This window comes from Molossus molossus, unplaced genomic scaffold (assembly GCF_014108415.1).
Source record: "Molossus molossus isolate mMolMol1 unplaced genomic scaffold, mMolMol1.p scaffold_m16_p_4, whole genome shotgun sequence".
In the NCBI taxonomy this organism is placed as follows: Eukaryota; Metazoa; Chordata; class Mammalia; order Chiroptera; family Molossidae; genus Molossus; species Molossus molossus.
The window spans coordinates 126111687-126131492 of NW_023425377.1; the positions used below are offsets into that span (position 1 = coordinate 126111687).

The 19806-nt window shown below is 52.9% G+C and overlaps 1 protein-coding gene across 3 annotated transcripts in view; it reads right to left on the reverse strand.

The window, feature by feature from the left end:
- USP53 (ubiquitin specific peptidase 53) overlaps positions 1-19806 on the reverse strand; it is a 48110-nt gene that overhangs the window by 18716 nt on the left and 9588 nt on the right. For 2 of the 3 annotated variants that reach the window (XM_036241428.1, XM_036241430.1), the window contains exons 2-9: positions 15851-16507; positions 13084-13176; positions 11378-11512; positions 9216-9329; positions 9063-9145; positions 4710-4815; positions 3713-3859; positions 2844-2993 (exon numbers count right to left, since the gene is read on the reverse strand). In XM_036241428.1, the coding sequence (XP_036097321.1) occupies positions 2844-2993; positions 3713-3859; positions 4710-4815; positions 9063-9145; positions 9216-9329; positions 11378-11512; positions 13084-13176; positions 15851-15994 (972 nt within the window). In that variant the 5' untranslated portion in view covers positions 15995-16507. The remainder of the gene's footprint in view (positions 1-2843; positions 2994-3712; positions 3860-4709; positions 4816-9062; positions 9146-9215; positions 9330-11377; positions 11513-13083; positions 13177-15850; positions 16508-19806) is intronic. The other variant, XM_036241429.1, reaches the window with a different exon arrangement.

The window sequence follows — 19806 nt, forward strand, 5'->3', positions numbered from 1 at the left end:
AGGGCCTGGCAGCCGATCTCCACCGCGTTTCTTCCGTTTTAGGTTAAGTGGAATGGCAGCTCGCTTGTTCATGCCTCGCTTCCTGCGTCAGCTAACGTTTCGAGATTGTCCACGCTGCTGCACGCTCAGTAGTTCATTCGTTTGTTGATGAGCAACACGTTCCGCTGTATGGTTGGACCACCATGTGGTTGTCCGCTCTGCTGATGGACATTCGAGTCGTCTCCAGTTGGGGTCATTGGGGATGAAACCACCGCGAGCATTCAAGGAGAAGTCTTGGGTGGACATGTTTTCATGGAGTGACCTGCTAGGCTGTATGATAAGTGCATGTTTACATTTCTAAGCAGCTGACACCCCTTTCAAAGCGGCTGTTCGATGTTGCGTTCCCACAGCCTGAACCAGGGCCGGGCTGCTCCGCACCCCCACCGCGCTTGCGGAGGTTCTTTGGAGCAGTAGCTGTCCCTGCAGCCGAGGCAGGAACCTCACTGAGAGCCGACAGTGCCCGATCACAATGGATGGCTTTTCAAGGGCCATTCACCTGTCTTCTTTGGTGAATTGTCCGACTCTTTTGCCCCTTTTTATTTTTTTATTTATTGATTTTAGAGAGAGAAGAAGGGAGAGGGAGAGAAAGAAACATGGATGAGAGAGATCACCGATTGGTCGCCTCCTGCACGCCCCCCACTGGGGATCGAGCCCCCAACCTGGGCATGTGCCCTGACCAGGAATCGAACCGGCGACCTCTTGGTGCAGGGTCGATGCTCAACCACTGAGCCACACCAGCCGGGCCTTTTGCCCCTTTTTAATTGATTTGTCTTTTTCCTACTGAGTTGTAAGAATTCTTTACATATCTTATTAGATGCGTGTGCTTGGCAAACATCCCCTCCCGGCTGTGACACCTCCCCTCCCAAAAGCATCGCACTGAGGAGCAGACATCTCAGTGAAGTCCAGTTTGTCGGCTACTCTTACGGTCTCTGCTCACTGGCTGTCCTCTGACACACCTCGGTAACAGTCGATCGTAGGCAGTGGTTTTAATATGCTTATCAGGTGCTTCCATCTCTATCATCTTTTGTCTTTCTTTCACAGTGACTCAGTATCAGAGCTGGCCGGGAACTGCCCGCGCAGGCCGAGTTGCTGAGGAAAGCTCCTGAGAGAACAGGTGTGCCCGTCCCTCCGCCTGCTTCCTCCCCACGCCATGTGAGGAGGACAGACGGTGGGGTGGGCACGTCTGTTCAACAACGTTCCTTTGGGGTCCGGGTCAGATTTTCCTACTTTGCATGTTCAGTTATTTTGTATTAAATGCAATTTTGAAATGGCGTATGGAAATTTTATTGCATTTCACATTTCTGGGTGTTGAGCTTTGTTGTGTTGCTTTAAAAAGTGTTGGGCTGTGTTCTGGCCTGTGGTTGGGTGGAACCAGCCTGGTCCTCTGAAGACTTCACTGTGGGTTCTTCTGCCAGGCGGAGCATCTTCAGTCTGGGGACCGTTACCCCACCGGCAGGGTGAAGTCTCCGAGGGCTGCACCGGCGGCCTTGAGTTTCGCAGCGTCCGTCCACTCTTGCTGGTGGGGATGCAAACTGCCCCCGGCCATGCGTGAGTCCGGGGACTGCTCGACCCTGTTGTCCGTGGTTCTGTCCTGGCCTTGGCAGGTGTGCCTGCACGGGGCAGACCACTGAGCAAAGACGCAGGGGACCCTCTCCACCTCTGTAACTTCCCTCCGCGTGACTTTCCTCCTGATCATCCGTCCAGCAAAGGCAGCTCCTGGCTTTGATGAATTCCAGTTTCGGGCTCCTCCGCTCAGTGAGACTGCTGGGCTGGGTCCGGTCCCCTCCCTGCACGACACCTGGAAACGCCCTCTGGGCAGGAAGAGGGACATTGTAGGGCTCACCTCCTTTGTTCCCCTTTTTCTGTTCGGCTGCCTGTTGTCCAGTGTCTAAGAGAGTTGTTTCATCCATTTGGTTTTCTAATTCATAATACAGGAGGGGCTATTTCCATACCAGTTAATCCTTCATGGGCAGAACTCCAATATATGCCAAATATTTGAACTTGCACTGACTTAGTAAATCGCATTGCTGAAAAATGCCTTTTGTCATCTATCAAAATGAAAACAAATGGAATTGTACATCATTTGCTTATAACAACGAGATAATGTGTATTTTTAAACCAGTTCCCCGAGCTGAGAACAGCACCGCTCACCAGTTTTCAAGTGTGGCTAAGTCGGAATTTCCTGTAGAACGTGAACAAAATCCAGGCTGTGCCCTTGCCCCACTGAGTCGAGAAGGCGGGGTCCAGCGTGGAGGTGTTTTAAAAGCTCCAAAGGCAATTGTGATACATGTTCCTTAGTAAGAACTATTATTCACTAGTTTTTTTAATATTGTTACAGAAGTTGAGTGAATTATTTCCCAAAGGATATAATAGGTATACCTAATTCCAAACACCACACACCGCGTGAGAAGACATGACAACAGAAACAAGCAGATTTCTGTCACTAGCTGTACAAAGCAACTGTGAATCACCCACACGAGACAATGCGCCGGGGTCTCGGGCGGAGCACGTGCCACAGCTCCCCGACGCCCCACTGTTCCTGTGCTGACACTCGCTTGTCACCTTTTATTGTTCTAGAGACGCAGTTAGCAGCAACATAAACCAGATTTCAAAAATTAATAAAAGGATTTCACTAATTAACTGTCACTAAATTCGTTTATTACTTTCTGTAAGTATTTACATATATTGCTCATTTTACATCATTCTACCTTGACTTTACCATTGCGTCACTGTCACAGTAGCACGTATCACACGTTTCTCCCTGGGGAGCACGGCCCCGCGAGGCCCGGCCCGCACGCGCTCACCTCCTTGACGTTCGCGTCGTCAAACAGCACCCACTTGGAGGTCTTGGTGTGGAAGGTGAAGGCGCAGTAGTGCCGGCTGGCGTAGCAGATCAGGCCGACGAGGTGCAGTTCGCTGTTTTTGGCATTTTCATCAGTAACCCTGTAAAAAAGCTGTTTAAAAAATTGATAATGTACATTTAGTACTGAATCTTTTAAAAAATGAAGACCAACAATTTGCAGTCATGTGTCTGACTCTCCATAAACATATGTCCCGGGCATACTGCCTAATCCACTATCTGTATGAAGACCCCACTGATCACAGAATCACTGCTCCTAATTGTCCATCGGGGACACTAAATCAACTCACTACTCCGTTCAGTAACACAGTATCTCCAACAACGCAAATCCGGCCCGTTACGCTCATAAAGGCAAGATGTGAGAGAAATCACACGCTTTCCGACCGTTCTCGATTGAGTCACGTTTGAACACGCATCACACACGCCACCTACGAGATGATTCTCTGAGAGCTTTCCTGCAGCGAGAGCCCGCATGAAGGGCTGGCTCAGACAGCGGTGAGCGCACGCGTGGCCGGGGCTGGGGACGAGCCTGGACCGTGAGGCTGCCCAGGGCACGTCCACAGCCACAGTCACATCAGCACCACTGTGGCTGGTGAGACGCCGCGTGAGACCGTCACAGCTGAGCCCACCCCGTCTGTGCCAGGAAAGGCCACCCAGGCGGCCTGACCGGGCTAACTTCACAGTGACAGTGACGTCTGAACGTGACTCCCTTCAGAGAGCAGGTTTAGCTCCGAAGGACCAAGCGCAACAGAACAGATGCAGACATGCTGGACAAGCGGGGAAGTACGGGAAGGGGCGGCGGAGCTGAGCTACCCCGGGAAGGTGGAGCTGCGTCGCCAGGTTCCGAACGACGTCGTCGGTGAGGTCGGAGTGCTCGGAATCCCAGACCAGGCCGATGGTGACGATCTCGGGGCAGTTCATGAGGACACGGCGGATTTTTATCTTCTGGCCACAGTTACTCTAAAGGAAAACACAAGAGGTGAGTTTTGGAGTTGCTGAAACAGACAGGACATAGAGAGTACCTGTCACAGTTCACATGATACCGTGACAGTCCTAACATACACTGGTCATTTATTTCTTTAGCATACTAAAATAAACTTCTAATAATTTATCTTAATTACTGATTGAACAGGAAGTTTATTTTAAATCAAAGTGCTTTTCTTTGGTATTTTTCTACATCTGTTAAAACAAGGATTTGGCCTTAAAAAAAATCAGAAATAGAACCCTTGAAATCATTAACAACAGTATATCAGAAAGGAATGATACTATTTTCAAAATTAAAGAAAAAAAAGAAATTAATTTTGTCTTTAGTGCAATGAGAGATTTCAGAACTTTAAAAAGAATTAACAGCCCTGGCCGGTTTGGCTCAGCGGTTAGAGTGTCGGCTTGCGGTCCGGAGAGACCCGGGTTCGGTTCCCGCTAAGGGCATGTACCTCTGTTGCAGTTTGTCCCCGGCCCCGGTTGGGTCGTGTGGGTGGCAGCCACTCAATGTGTCCCTTTCATGTCGATGTTTCTCTCTCTCCCTCCCACTCTATCTGAACAAAATATCAAAGAATGTCCTCAGGTGAGGATAAAAAATAAATAAATAAATAAATAAATAAATAAATAAATAAAAAGAATTAACATATGCTACTTTAAATCCTTCCAGTTTCGTGTCTAAAGAAACAGTGCCGAGATAAACAGCTCACAAGGGATAGTCACTAAAACAACACTGCAGAAGCGAAGTTGCAATGAAGCGCACAGGTAATCACCCCGCGCACAAGTTTCTGGACGTCTGCTGTCACGCAGACCCCCGAGCCCCGCTACTCACAGGGCACTTCCTGCAGTCGTCAGAGGTGTGGGCCGCCTGCAGCAGCTCCGCGAACAGCTCGGGCCTCAGCCGCTCGTGCCTCTCCATCAGCCTCCCAACCTCATTGCTACGAGACAGAACAGCAGTCCCAGGTCGGAGCTGGGAACCTGACAAAGACCTGACCAACTTCGCATGAAAAATACAGAGCTAGCAACCCACGCAGGATCACTTTTTCTGTCTTAAAACACAACTTCTTGTAAAAAAAAAAAAAAAATTAACCATAAATTTCCATAAAGTGAAAAACCATGAAATGTGGCAGGTGTAGGATAAAAAAATCAGGTCAAGAATAAAATAAAATTATACCCGTCTGGAACTGCATGAAGGAGGTAAGATGCTCCATCTAAAGGCAGTTCTAAGTCAAATATTTCTTGTACATTATTACTCAAATTACTGCATAGATTGCTAAGAGGTGTGAATGTAAACTTGGACTGCACAAGAACAGTGCACTGTGGGAAAGGCTCCTCCCGGCCAAGGCTCTCGAGAGCTACTGTTCTCAGCGAGAAGGGCCGTGCTCGGGGATGCAGAAGCCACAGACTACTGCAGCCAGGCTGTGCGTCAGGTGCGCTCGCCGTGTCACCGGGGCCCCGTAGGGCACCTGTGCCGCGGTCTATTCGACTTCCCCTAGAGTCAACTTTCACATGCAGAGCAGTGAGCATCTCTGCACAGATATTCAGACATTTCCAGAGAGAAATGTAACGTGGCTCAAACCCCCTCACTCTAGTGTCCTGCAGCTCGATCAGCTCAACGGCATCAAAAACAGTGTTTTTGTTCAGATGAAAGTGACTGCCCTGCCCTGGCCCGTTTGGCTCAGCGGTTAGAGCATCGGCACGCAGACCGAAGAGTCTTGGGTTTGACTCCTGATCAAGGGCACATGTCTCACTTGCAGGTTTGATCCCCTGCCCTGGTGGGGGTCATGCGGGAGGCGGCCAATCAATGTGTCTCTCTCACATCAGTGTTTCTCTCCCTCCCCCCCTCCCCTGCTTTATCTTAAGAAAGTATCAGGGGAAAAATACCCTCCTGTGAGGAGTAACAGAAAAGAAGAGATTAAAGAGACAAATTACGTAATGCCTGGAACGCAGTAAGCATTCAATAACTGGTACTCAACACTAAGACCAATAGAAAGAGATTACTAGAATTCAAGCCTGGGCTCTGCACTCGGAGAGGAGGACCGGGGAGAGGACGGAGCTGACTCTCGCTGCCGCAGGGACAGCCGCAGGGTGCTCCTCTTTCCCGGGTTTCAAAGAAAACCAAGTCTCGGGGCTCTGAATCTGTGCAGTCTCTCTTTGGTTAAAATCTCCTGCTTTTCATACAAAGTGCACAAAGTGAGCCCGCAAATGACTGAAATTTAGGGAATGTTTCTCGAAATCCACGTTCCCCAACTCCATATATATAAAAAAGATACTAAACACATCCAAATAACCAAATAGTTGTTATTCAATAACGTTTAAGAAATAATGTGCTATATCCAAAAAAGCCAGGAAGTGTAATAATAAATGGAATGGAGGAGCACTTGATATTCACTTTGCACAATGATAAAACATAACGAGCATTTAGTAGCTAATTGGCATACTGGCGTATTCTGATTGAGAATTACTGGCCCATGTTTTGCTTTTGCATCAAAGTATCTGCAAACATTTATGATCTTACTCAAACATTACATCAAGTGTTTATACCCCCCAGTACCTGTTGGGAAATGTTCAAACAATTCCTGTTATGTCCAGTTTGGGACATTCTGGGGTCCCTAGCCAGCACAGCTTCATGGGCAGGCAGAGTGGCGGCAGGCAGACAAGCAAGGCGCCTCCTCATTCCAGCGCACGGCAAGGCCTTAGAGGCCGAGAACCCAGCAGAGGGCTGCGTTCCTTCTGTCCTTCTTTCCTGCTTACCCAGCCTCCACCACCATGCAGGGGCATGCCGGGGTGACAGGGGGCACGGCCGCTAAGATGACACCCAGCCAGAATTAGGGAGTCATCTGCAGGTCCCTGACCATTTGCTTGACATTTATAAAAATGTTCTCATTGATGTTTAGAGAAAGAGGAAGGGGGAGGGAGAGAGAGAAACACTGATGGGCGATCGGAGCACTGACTGGCAGCCTGCCGCTGGGAATCGGCCCAAAGACCAGGCACGGACCTGCAGCCTCCTGGGGCGTGGGGTGAGGGGCAGCCCGGGCCAGGGACGGACCTGCAGCCTCCTGGGGCGTGGGGTGAGGGGCAGCCCGGGCCAGGGACGGACCTGCAGCCTCCTGGGGCGTGGGGTGAGGGGCAGCCCGGGCCAGGGACGGACCTGCAGCCTCCTGGGGCGTGGGGTGAGGGGCAGCCCGGGCCAGGGACGGACCTGCAGCCTCCTGGGGCGTGGGGTGAGGGGCAGCCCGGGCCAGGGACGGACCTGCAGCCTCCTGGGGCGTGGGGTGAGGGGCAGCCCGGGCCAGGGACGGACCTGCAGCCTCCTGGAGCGTGGGGTGAGGGGCAGCCCGGGCCAGGGACGGACCTGCAGCCTCCTGGAGCGTGGGGTGAGGGGCAGCCCGGGCCAGGGACGGACCTGCAGCCTCCTGGGGCGTGGGGTGAGGGGCAGCCCGGGCCAGGGACGGACCTGCAGCCTCCTGGGGCGTGGGGTGAGGGGCAGCCCGGGCCAGGGACGGACCTGCAGCCTCCTGGGGCGTGGGGTGAGGAGCAGCCCGGGCCAGGGACGGACCTGCAGCCTCCTGGGGCGTGGGGTGAGGGGCAGCCCGGGCCAGGGACGGACCTGCAGCCTCCTGGAGCGTGGGGTGAGGGGCAGCCCGGGCCAGGGACGGACCTGCAGCCTCCTGGAGCGTGGGGTGAGGGGCAGCCCGGGCCAGGGACGGACCTGCAGCCTCCTGGGGCGTGGGGTGAGGGGCAGCCCGGGCCAGGGACGGACCTGCAGCCTCCTGGGGCGTGGGGTGAGGGGCAGCCCGGGCCAGGGACGGACCTGCAGCCTCCTGGGGCGTGGGGTGAGGGGCAGCCCGGGCCAGGGACGGACCTGCAGCCTCCTGGGGCGTGGGGTGAGGGGCAGCCCGGGCCAGGGACGGACCTGCAGCCTCCTGGGGCGTGGGGTGAGGGGCAGCCCGGGCCAGGGACGGACCTGCAGCCTCCTGGGGCGTGGGGTGAGGGGCAGCCCGGGCCAGGGACGGACCTGCAGCCTCCTGGAGCGTGGGGTGAGGGGCAGCCCGGGCCAGGGACGGACCTGCAGCCTCCTGGAGCGTGGGTGAGGGGCAGCCCGGGCCAGGGACGGACCTGCAGCCTCCTGGGGCGTGGGGTGAGGGGCAGCCCGGGCCAGGGACGGACCTGCAGCCTCCTGGGGCGTGGGGTGAGGGGCAGCCCGGGCCAGGGACGGACCTGCAGCCTCCTGGGGCGTGGGGTGAGGAGCAGCCCGGGCCAGGGACGGACCTGCAGCCTCCTGGGGCGTGGGGTGAGGGGCAGCCCGGGCCAGGGACGGACCTGCAGCCTCCTGGAGCGTGGGGTGAGGGGCAGCCCGGGCCAGGGACGGACCTGCAGCCTCCTGGAGCGTGGGGTGAGGGGCAGCCCGGGCCAGGGACGGACCTGCAGCCTCCTGGGGCGTGGGGTGAGGGGCAGCCCGGGCCAGGGACGGACCTGCAGCCTCCTGGGGCGTGGGGTGAGGGGCAGCCCGGGCCAGGGACGGACCTGCAGCCTCCTGGGGCGTGGGGTGAGGGGCAGCCCGGGCCAGGGATGGACCTGCAGCCTCCTGGGGCGTGGGGTGAGGGGCAGCCCGGGCCAGGGCTCCTGTCACGTGAGCCCTCCCGCGCAGCTGCAAAAGCTGGCTCTACGTAAACAGGGATGCATTCTAATATTTTGTACATTCCACTAAGTAGCATATGTGTTTTTCTAACTCAGACATATCCAACCAAGACAGACAGCAACTTAGCTGCAGACGGTCGCAGACCTGCGAGTCCCCGACAGAGCGCAGACACCACATGCGCGTCCCCGACAGAGCGCAGACACCACATGCGCGTCCCCGACAGAGCGCAGACACCACATGCGCGGTGTCCTGAGGCGCATGCTCAGTGAGCGTCCCCGACAGAGCAGACACCCACATGCGCGGTGTCATGAGGCGCATGCTCGGTGCGCATCCCCGACAGCGCAGACACCACATGCGCGGTGTCATGAGGCGCATGCTCAGTGCGCGTCCCCGACAGCACAGACACCACATGCGCAGCGTCCTGAGGCGCATGCTCAGTGCGTCCCCGACAGCGCAGACACCACATGCGCGGCGTCCTGAGGCGCATGCTCAGTGCGCGTCCCCGCGCACGACCGCTTTGGTTGAGGCTTTCTGGGCTCTTACCACAGGGCCGTCGTCGAAATGTACCGCACGAGCTCTGTGAAAGGCAGAGGGTCTGATGAAGCCCCGCAGCTACGGCACACACACTGCGGTGAAAACAGATGCTCAATGGGTCCGTCGAGCCGGCCGCGCCCCCGGGGAGAGGCGGCGCCTCACCTGCTCGTAGAGCGTCATGGCGAACTTGCGGTGGGTGACGCAGCTCCGGGAGGTGCACAGGTCTGCGTCGCGGCTGGGCGCGAGGTGGAAGTGGATCCTCTCCAAGATGTTCTCCTGGGGGCAGCAGGGCGTCAGGGAGCCGCCCGGGCACGCGAGGCGGCTCGGCCCACGAGCCTCCCCGCGACCCACGAGCCTCCCCGCGACCCACGAGCCTCCCGCCGCGGTCGGGCCGGGCGCCCGCAGTGTCGGCCTTCTCGCTCGGTCGTCACCGCAGCTACTGCTCCCCGCTCCCCGTTCGCGGCGTTAATTTAAAAAAGTCAACTAGAGAAACATAACGTACTGTATGTTTCAGTAAAGATCTGCAAAACCCTTTTAGAAATCGACTCATGGTGCCGACATCTAGGGCTCAGTGCTGGGGACCCGCTTCGCGTGTTCCTCTCACAGGCGAGAGCAGGTGCGGAGCAGATAGTCCTGCCGGGACGCGGCTAACCCACGGCGCCCCGGCGGGACAGACGCCGGCCCGACCCCCCGCCGGCCCCGACCCCCGCCGGCCCGACCCCCCGCCGGCCCCGACCCCCGCCGGCCCCGAACCCCCGCCGTCGGGACAGACGCCGGCCCGACACCCCCCCCCCGCCCTGACCCCCCCCGCCGTCGGGACAGACGCCGGCCCGACACCCCCCCCCGCCCTGACCCCCCCGCCGCCGGGACAGACGCCGGCCTGACCCCCCGCCGCGAGCGTGCCCCGTGGGAGGCTTCCTGGGGCGGCTCCCGTCGGTGATACGCCCTGGAAGCGGCCTTTGCTGCAACAAACAACCCTCTTCTTGCCGAAGCGTGAGTCCCGGATCCCTCCAACCGGCTGACTGCCGCCTCCTCTGCCCAGGACACGTGAAAACACCCACTTATTCAAGCCTGGAGCTCTAGAGACTCCGTGAACTATCATCCTAGCAGGTATGAGTACATTTCATTTAAGAGAAAGTACTCTATAGATTCCAGTATCGTGTCAAATACATGTGTTTGTATTTTAAGCAATGGGGCAATTATTAAGATGATAAGAGAAGCATATTTCATGACTGTTGTGCTGTTCTGAGACACTGTCACCAACACGTAAGCATGCTAAGCAGGGCGCCCGGTCAAGGGGGTGCTCCACCTGCCCAGGGACAGGCAAGATGCTCACTGAAAACAGTGACAGCAAATGCCAGATAAATTCTACGCACAGTGAGCTCTCCGGAGACCAGAGACCCGACGGGGCTCTGACCTCACACTATTCAGTAGGCATGACCTGGGCTGAACCTGAACAACCGAAAAGGTTTGAATATTTTGGGACCTTGAGCAAAGGCTCAAGGAATGTAACCATCTCTCTAGGAGGGAAAATTCAGGGAGGAAGCAGAGATCATCTGGAGTTTAAGGTGGCAGGAGAGAGTCTGGATTCAAGTCACAGAAATATCAGAAGAGGGAGCATTAGGCTGAAGAAAATCACACAAGCAGGTGCCCTTACAAAGCGGACTGGGAGGGCAAGGCAGCAAGGACACCAGCAAGGGGCTTACCCAGTGCTGCGGGCAGGGCCGAAGGCAGGAAGAAGTGGGGACAGGGGGGCAGTCAGACGGGAGACCCTGCAAGGGCCCCGAGGGGAGAGCTGGCGGAACCTGCTGGCTAGCAGGCCCAGGGGAGCAATGCTGTGTCTTAAACACAGACGGCATGTCTATCCCTGGGATGTTCCAGAAGGTCCTTTCCTGACCAAGGATGCTCCTCTTATCACCCTGGTGGCAACAGTCCCAGAGCCTCCACCTGTCGTGCCTCTTGACCTGCAGTGAAGTGTGTCAGCCCTGCTGCCCGAGAGCTGCCCACATACCCTCTGGGGCCCCGAGAGTCCCTGCCCACCAGGGGCGAGCGCTCCATGGGCCTGTGCACGTGTAGGCCCGCGGGTGGGACGCCGGTTCAAGTGACATCATTTAACTGAATAGACCTTTCTGCTCCAATAACTACATCTAGAAATATTCTAGCAGCCTAACACTCGGTGAGACTTGGAGTAGCATAGAAGTCGAAAGCAGAAGTGCGGGAGGTGCAGACGGCCTTGGCTGAGCGAAAGCCGGCGGCCCGGCTCCCACCCTTCCAGGCTCCTCGTCTGCCAACCTGCACCTGCTGGGGAGCGGGCGCGTCCTTACAAAGCACTCAGCGGCGTCGTCCATGAGGCCCAGCTGGAACCGCTGCTCCGCGCGGAAGCTCTCGGCCAGGGCATGCCGCACCTTGTCCGATGGCAGGGCCTTCTCCCGGCTGTGCTGGAACTGAGCGAACATGGTCTGCGAACCCACAAGCACACCGTGAGTTCAGCGCCAGCCACGGCAGCAATGTCACTGCACGCAGCGACACAGAGCAGCACACGCGGAAACCCATCCTAAGAGCCGTCTCCCTCACATTCACACAGAGCCTGTGGAAACAGTGCCGACCCTCAAAGGGCAGAGTGCGTGAGAACGGGCCACGGAGTGCTTTCGGGTCCCATCCTCAGGCGGTTCCGACTGGGTGGGCCTGAGGTGAGGCCCAGGTTTAAACTCCTCCCCAGCGGACTCTGACACAGGTCTCAGGCAGTTTTCAGCTAAGCTGCTTTGGATCAGAAAGTGCACTACAGGAACTAAAATTACGGTAACCAAAGTAAACATCTGATCACATGAAAATGAGCAGGAACTCAGTGGCTGAACACGTGGGGGAACCTCAGTGCCCGGACCAGGTCTCAGTGCATGAACGAGCTGCTCACGCACTGGCCTCCTGCCCCTGCCTTGGCTCCCGGTCTCTGCTCAGCCCCACAGCCAGGAGACCCAGTCCGGACAGCACGCCTGGTGCCTAGGCATCGCTGCTCGCTTCAGAAGACCCCAGCTTCCTGCCTCACTAGAGAGGAAAAGCCAGTCCTCAAAGTTCCCAGGCCCCGAGACCTGCACCGAGAGCACAGGCCTGCGCCGTGGGCAGGACAGCTCCCTGGCTCTGCAGGGGTCCTGCGGGAGGGCTGCGCTGAGCCCTGGCCTCCCCGGGGGGTGCCAGCCTGGTCAGCTCACTGGCAGCAGCCACTTCCGAGAAGAACCTCGGGACAGACAGAGGCAGGTGGGAGCTTCGGCATCTCCTCCAGGGACCTCCCCTCTTTGCAGCATTCGCCACCTCGTCCCAGACAGATGGGGAAGGCCGGCCCACACTGGGGCCCCCTTCCCCTTACAGGAGTGTAGACAACCCCGCAGGCCGGTTCTAACCACCGCGCCTTCTCCCTGAGCTCACCGCCCAGCACTGTCCCTGCTCACAAAGCAGCTTAGCCGGTCTCTGGGACCTTGTGCCCACGCCCACCTCAGGGCCCCTGCCTCCCGAGTGCTCCAGGTCCGTCACCCTGTCCAGGTCCTAACTGAAAGGTCACTCTCTGAGTGAGGCTTCCTGCTGCTCAGTCTACCCCTCCCTCAGTTATTTCCCTCGTTTGCAGGCTTTATCACCTAACGTGTTTTATACGGTGCTGACTTGCTGTCTCCTCCCCTCGAAAACAGAAGCTCCATGAAAACAGGGGCTTTAGCACTTTTGTTGACTGCTGTTTCCTTAGCAACCAGCATTCAGCAGTAGCTCAAAAAACACCTGTTAAAACTAATCACTTCAAAATAACGTAAATGTTCCCAACAATTTCATGCACTGAGAACAAGAATTTGACTGTCCTTATGTAGAAGTGAGAAATGAAAACATGAACCTGAGCAAGTCCTGCTTTAACAGTTTAAGTATAAATCACTAGACAATAGACTTTGATTACAAATAAGCTAATAAAACATGTCAAAGAAATCGCAGAAAGCAGGAAGTGACATCAGCCATCTGGCGGGACGACCGCAGCCCCCTTCCCGAGCCGAGCTACCTTCAGCGCACAGAATATGCAGGCGTCGCCCTCGCACGCGTGCCCGCTCAGAGCCCGCAGGCTCCTCCGGAAAACGTCCAGCTGCCACAGCACCTGCGGCAGGGGTGACACAGTCAGGGTTTGCTCTCTGTGACAAAACACACTAAGATGTCTTTATTTACTTATATATTTTTTAAATCCTCACCCGAGGATATTTTCCTATTTACCTTCAGAGTGGGGGTGGGGGGAGAGAGAGAGAAACATCAATGTGAGAGGGCCACATCGACTGGCTGTCTCCCGCATGACCCTCCAAGGTACGTGCCCTTGACCGGAAGGAAACCTGTGACTCATTGGTCCGAGGGCCGACGCTCTACCGCTGAGCCAAACCGGCCAGGGCCGGAGACTAGAATGTCTTTGAAACTGCAGACAGCTAACAGCGCCCCTGCTCCCTGGACCCACTCAGACACAACCACTGAGCACAGCAGCAGCAGGGAAGGCCGTGGACAGGGGCATCGGTAAAGGGCAGCTTAGACGTGACCGCCACGGGTTTGCACGGACATGCTGGGACCATGTGGAGCGAGGGAAAACGGGTTCCTCGGGCACGGCCTCCACATGAACAGGACGCTGGTTACTGGACGGAGGACTTGGCAGAGACACGAAAGAGGAAGTGATTATAATACTTGGAACAAACTGAAATCTAGAGAGGAAATACAATTGGACTTGAGACCAGGGTGTAGCAAACAGGGGTCAAGACGGGGTGAGCAAGAAGACAAGTGAGCAGAGGCCTGTGCGCTCAGTGGACCCCAAGGGGCACCTGGCTGGTAACAGGACACAGTGTGGTACGAAGAGTGGTTAAGAAATAACCTAAACGCATTTGCTACAACTATTCAGTCACCATTTGCTGCTAAAATACAAACACAAAGCAGACAGGAAAGACTAGGATTGTTTAAACACATCAGCCTGGTACTTAGCATCCCTCTGAAAGACCCGAAATCTCTACCTTGGGGATAATCGGGCTGCAGAGTTCTCCTGAGGCTCGAACCTGTCAAGTGCTGGGAGCAGGGCTGGGCATCCCTGGCAGGCAAGGGCACCAGCTGCTCTCTGCTGCTGTGATCACCGTTGCAGCAGCTGGGTGGTGAGTGCAATCCGGGGGGGGGGGGGGGGGGGGGGGGGGGGGCAGGAAAACCTGCCACACAATGGTCAGGGTTTCCACAATCCATTACAGAGATGACCAGTGCTCAAAGGAGCCACTACGAGAAGACTAGGCCAAAGCACAGCAGAACCTACTGGCTTCACCTGTGAAAAGGACCAAGGCCCACGCAGAGGTGCAGAGAACCTTTCGGGCACTGGAGAGAAAGTGGTCAACCTGATGTCGTCGATGGGTGAAAACATCTTTCCAAAACAAAATGCAGTTGATTTTTCTTCCAGACAACAAAAGCTGCAAGAACCCGTTGCCGATAGACAGCTTGCACTACTGGAAATGGGGAGAAGTCCTGCTGGCAGAAGTGACCAGGCATGAGGCTGGGACACAGGGAGCTGAGCACCAGGGACGAGAACTACACACATCGTGTAAATGACCTTTGTGGCAGACGTCAATGAAATGTTCATTAAAGAAATACATTCCCGTAGGAACACGCCCTCATCTTCCTCACTGTGTCCACATGGGTCCTCCCTCAGATGTCTAAGCATTCTAGATGTGTTCCTTTACCAAAGGAGTTAATTAACCAATACTTATCTTTCTACTCCAGTTTTCAGGAGGAAAAATAGCTTTGGAAGATATATGAAAAAAAGGGTTTATTTTAAATAAATTCTTCTAAGGGATATTCTAGGGTCAGCAGACTGATATCCCAATATTCTGAGTCCTCCTCGTACAGGATCGGGAAAATCTGCCACTGGTGAACAGAACTGTGCTATACGTAAGAAAGGACATTTATCTAAGACAGAAAAGCGGGTAAACACATACTTGTTAATTATGAGAATTTCTATAAGAACCCAAGCAAAATGGATCAACCTTCAATTTAAAAAAACAAAACAGCGGTGTCCCCGTTCTGAGTCCACAGAAGTGAGTCAAGGCCACAGTGAGGGGTGAGGAAGCTGGAGAACTGGTATTGAAACCCGCATTCTCCTTTCGACCTGAACACCTTGCTTCTCTTTCTGCTATTTATGGGGATTCTACTGAATTTCTTTTTAAATATGTTTATGTGCAGGAGGGAGAGGGGCTTAGATTAGCTGGTTCAAAATAAATTTTATGTATTCTAGAAACATTCTTAATTTACTAACTGATATTATAAATTATTTTTATATCATAGTAATACATAGTTTAGTGAAAAAAATCCCATTTGTTATAATAACCAGAATGCCTAGCCAAAATATGTTTGCCACCATTAGAAGTGATAATAAAAAGACATTGCAGCCCTGGCCATTGTGGCTCAGCAGTTACAGCATCGACCTGCAGACCAAAGAGTCCCGGGTTCAACTCCGGCCAAGGGCACGTACCTCGGTTGCAATTCGTCCCTGGCCCCAGTTGGGGTCAAGCAGGAGGCAGCCAGTCGGTGTCTCTCTCTTCTTTCCTCTCTCCCTCCCACTCTGTCTGAAGATAAATGAAAAAAAAAAAAAAAAAATATATATATATATATATATATATATATCCTAGGGTGAGGACGGAAAAAAAAAAAAGACACTGCAGTCAATAACAACGCTAGTCTCGATGTACAAGTTAAAGAAACATTAACCAGAGCAGCTCAGAAAGGCAGGCTCACAGCAGAGGAGGAGGAGGAGTCGGCCTCACCTGCACCGCGCTGTTCAGGAAGCAGCTGTTCTGCCCGGGCTCGTTGAACAAGCCCACGGTGGGGGCCAGCGACAGCATGCTCCCAGGCTGGTACACTTTCCCCAGGTTGCCGCCGGGCTTCCGTAGGAACTTCACCCATGCCATTTCCAAGCAACTCTGTTGGCATTAAAGCTGAGAATTATACTCTTATGTGGCGTTTCTGATCACAGAGATGACATCGTGAACGGTCCACGTGGATCCCCTGCAGTCTGTTACAATGACGCACGCTTCCCAGTCCATCTCTGCCCTGGTGCTGTCGATTTTGAGGACTTTGTCCAGTAAAAACAGGGTACAGAAACAGTACGTCTGAAAACTAAAAGGGAAGGCTGTTTTAAACAAGGCCTTACAGGTTTTTATATGTGTTGAATTTTAAGAGAGATTTATGTAGCTTAAAAAAAAGATTTTTTTAAACTGATAAAAAAAATAATGTTGACAAACAAATCATTTTCTTTACAGCACAAGCCGTTGTCTTGATGGTCCGAAGAAGGTGTAGCGCTAACTTCCAGCATGATTTCTTTGGTCACTGGTTTTCCTTATGACCTTTGCATTTCTCTCTTTCTCAGGTGAAGTTATCAAAGGCGACTCCATACTTCATCTCCACGTGACCTCAAAGCAACTCTACAACGACAACAAAAAAGGTTTACATAAAGGTAAAGGCCTATCAAGAAAACTTCACTATTTCACCACAAATATTGAGTATATATTTAAATGTTGAATACAGCCTGGCTGGTGTGGCTCAGTGGCTGAGTATCGACCCTGCACTAAGAGGCTGCCGGTTCGATCCCCGGTCAGGGCACATGCCCAGGTTGTGTGCCAGATCCCCAGTGGGGGGCATGCAGGAGGCAGCCAATCGATGTTCTCTCATCGATGTTTCTATCTCTCTCCCTCTCCCTTCCTCTTTCTCTAAAATCAATAAAGAAAAATAAAATGTTGAATATATAATCATAAAAGGATTAGAACTAATGCTCTAAAATATGAAAATAAAAACATGGTCTGTCATTAAAAATATGTAAATATCAATGTGACATCAAACACTGCAGAAAACAACTCGATGGCTGCCTGTGGTGAGGGAGTGGGGAATGTGTGAGAAAGGTGAAGGGATTGAGAGGCACAAACTTTCAGCTAAAAAGTAAGTCCTAGGAGTGACATACAGCATAGGAAATATAATCAATAATAGTGTAGTAACTTATTCGGTGGCAGATGGTTACTAGACTTAACATGATCACTTGTAAGGTACATAAATGTCAGATCACTATGTTGTACATCTGAAACTAATATAATATTGTACATCAGCTATAATTAAAAAATAAAAAATACAATATTTTTGCACATTGACGACAAATAAGTAGCTGCGGTTATTTGGTTCCACTTGTTAAGGGGGTAAAATCTGCACAATACCCAGCATAAAATAGTGCTGCTTTTCAAAATACTTCTGTAGGTGTTACCATGCTACATCATTTTAAAACAAATAAAGTGATTATAAAATAAGAATTTTCAGCCCAGCCGGTGTGGCTCAGTGGTTGAGCGTCGACCCATGCACCAAGAGGTTGCCAGTTTGATTTCCGGTCAGGGCACATGCAGGAGGTGGCTAATCAATGTTCTCTCACTGATGTTTCTCTCTCTTTCTCCCTCTCCCTTCCTCTGTCTCTAAAATCAATAAAGAAAAATTATTTAAAAAAAATTTTTTTTAAATAAGAATTTTCAGCTTTTAAAGTAAAGCAAACAGGTTATAGTTCCCAAACACTGTCAAATAAAATTTAAATGTGAAAACAAAACAAACAAAAAAATCACTACCTATTTTGAGATTTCAATGGTCATATAACAGTTTCATAAAAAAAATATTCTAAAGAAAACTAGAATTAAATTAGATTTCAGGTAGTACTTGGAAGAATACTAACTTTGCTGTCAACACTAAACAGTGTTATTAAAATAAATGCATGTACAGAGACCTCTATTGTTGCATATCCTGCACAGAATCACATCATTTTCCAAGGTCAGTAGATTTTATGTAAATTGATATACATTAAAACTCAGAAGAAACCTTAACTGATAAGCAAATTGTAGTTAATTAAATTTTCCCATCATTTACAAATACAGGCTCCTGGCTAAAAGGACTTTAAATATCCAATTTCTTAATTAAGAACAATAAAGTATTACTTGATTTGTTTAAACAACTGAATTTCCTTCCTGCGTTCATTCATTCATTCAACATTTATTGAGACGTGCACCAAGCCAGGCCCTGGCCTAATGTTATAACGAGAGGCAGGCAATAACACAATGAACAGTAAGCTGCAGCGTGGACTAGAAGAGTCTTGTGCTGGGCACTCACGGAAAACAGTGAAAAGAAAGGAACGGAAGGGAATACAATTGACCTTTGAGCTACTTGGTTTGAACTGGGCAGGTCCACGTATAGTTGGATATTTTTTCAACAAATGTATGGTCGGCCCTCTGTACCCCTGGGTTTTGCACCCGCAGATTCCGAACATGGCTCAAACCCAGTATTTCTGATCCGCAGTTAGGAAGGTGACTGCGGAGGGTCAGCTGTACACTGTAGACTCCACTGTGTAGGAGGAACTGGAGCATCTGCAGATGGTGGTGTCTGTGGGCGCTCTGGAACCAATCCCCCAAGGGAGCTGAGGGGCTGTAATTAGCTTTGGGGGGAGTCAAGAAGCTATACAGGATTGTTTACTTCAGGCAGGGGGCTGGCACCCTTTGCCCTCGCGTTTTTCCAGAGTCAAGCGTATCACATGAGATGTCCGCACTTTCAAATAGGAGTCACTGAGGTTACCACTGAGCCTGGATTTGAAGAGAGGAGAGGCCACCTTGGAGAAGGCCTCGCTCCCACAGGGAACGGCCTGCTTGGCATGTTGGAAGAACATAAGAAGCCTGGGTGGCCCAGTGTGGCCGGGAAATATGAACAAACAGGAGAGGAGGTGAACAGGGAGCATGGGCTTCAAAGCCCTTTGGAAGGACCACGGCTTTACACTCCGGGTGAACATCACTGTCTCTCATTTGCACAAAAAATCGGGACACAGACGGCACAGGTCAGGTCGCTGCCACCAACACCATGCTCACTCAGGTAGTGATGCTCTGAGGGAGAGAGTGAACAGCATCAGTCTCTAAAAGATGAAGTCAGGAGACCTCTGTCCCCAGTCCTGTCATCCGTCACTCACAGCTTCTCGTCTACAACAAGGGGCAGCAACACCAGCCCTGATCGCCACTGGCTTAATATTTCACAGATTATAAAACACTATATTATGTTAGTGGTTTCCTCCTTTTTATTTTAACTCTATGGGTTGCAACCTCCTCTAAAGGGATCTAAATGATTCCGAAACCTTTCATACAAATTAAGTGTTGAACCGATGTAACCATGACTTGACACCATTCAGGGAACTCTGTATTTGTCATGGAGAAACCCTCCTGAACTGACGTTCTCCTAACAGTCCTTCGCTGGGCACCGGGTCTGTACCTGGACTGTGCTCAGGTGTGAGCAACAACCCCACCTCAATGGGCATGCTGGTGAGGGACACTCAACAGGCACTTCAGACAGCCGGCATGACGCTTCCCTTCCTGCGCAAGATGTCCAGGACTCTGTGCCTTGGTCCCCTCCGGCGCAGACCTGCAGCCACACCAAAGCAACAGGCAGCCTAATGAGACAGGACAACCTCGGACAGCGAAGGGCACTGGCTTCCAGAGGGAAGGAACAGCAGCCAGGACAGAGAGAGGGCCCGGCGCTACAGACCGGGGCGCTCTTTCCGGCTATGACTTTGCACCGCTCGGGGCGCCCCTGGCAGAGCATCCCTGCCCTGATGCCAAGGGGCGGGTCAGGAGAGCACAGCACCAGGCGGCCTCAGCACAGCCAGCTCGGGAAGCGGGACGGCACAGGTGCTGCCAGGCCCTGCGCGCTCTGCCTCCCC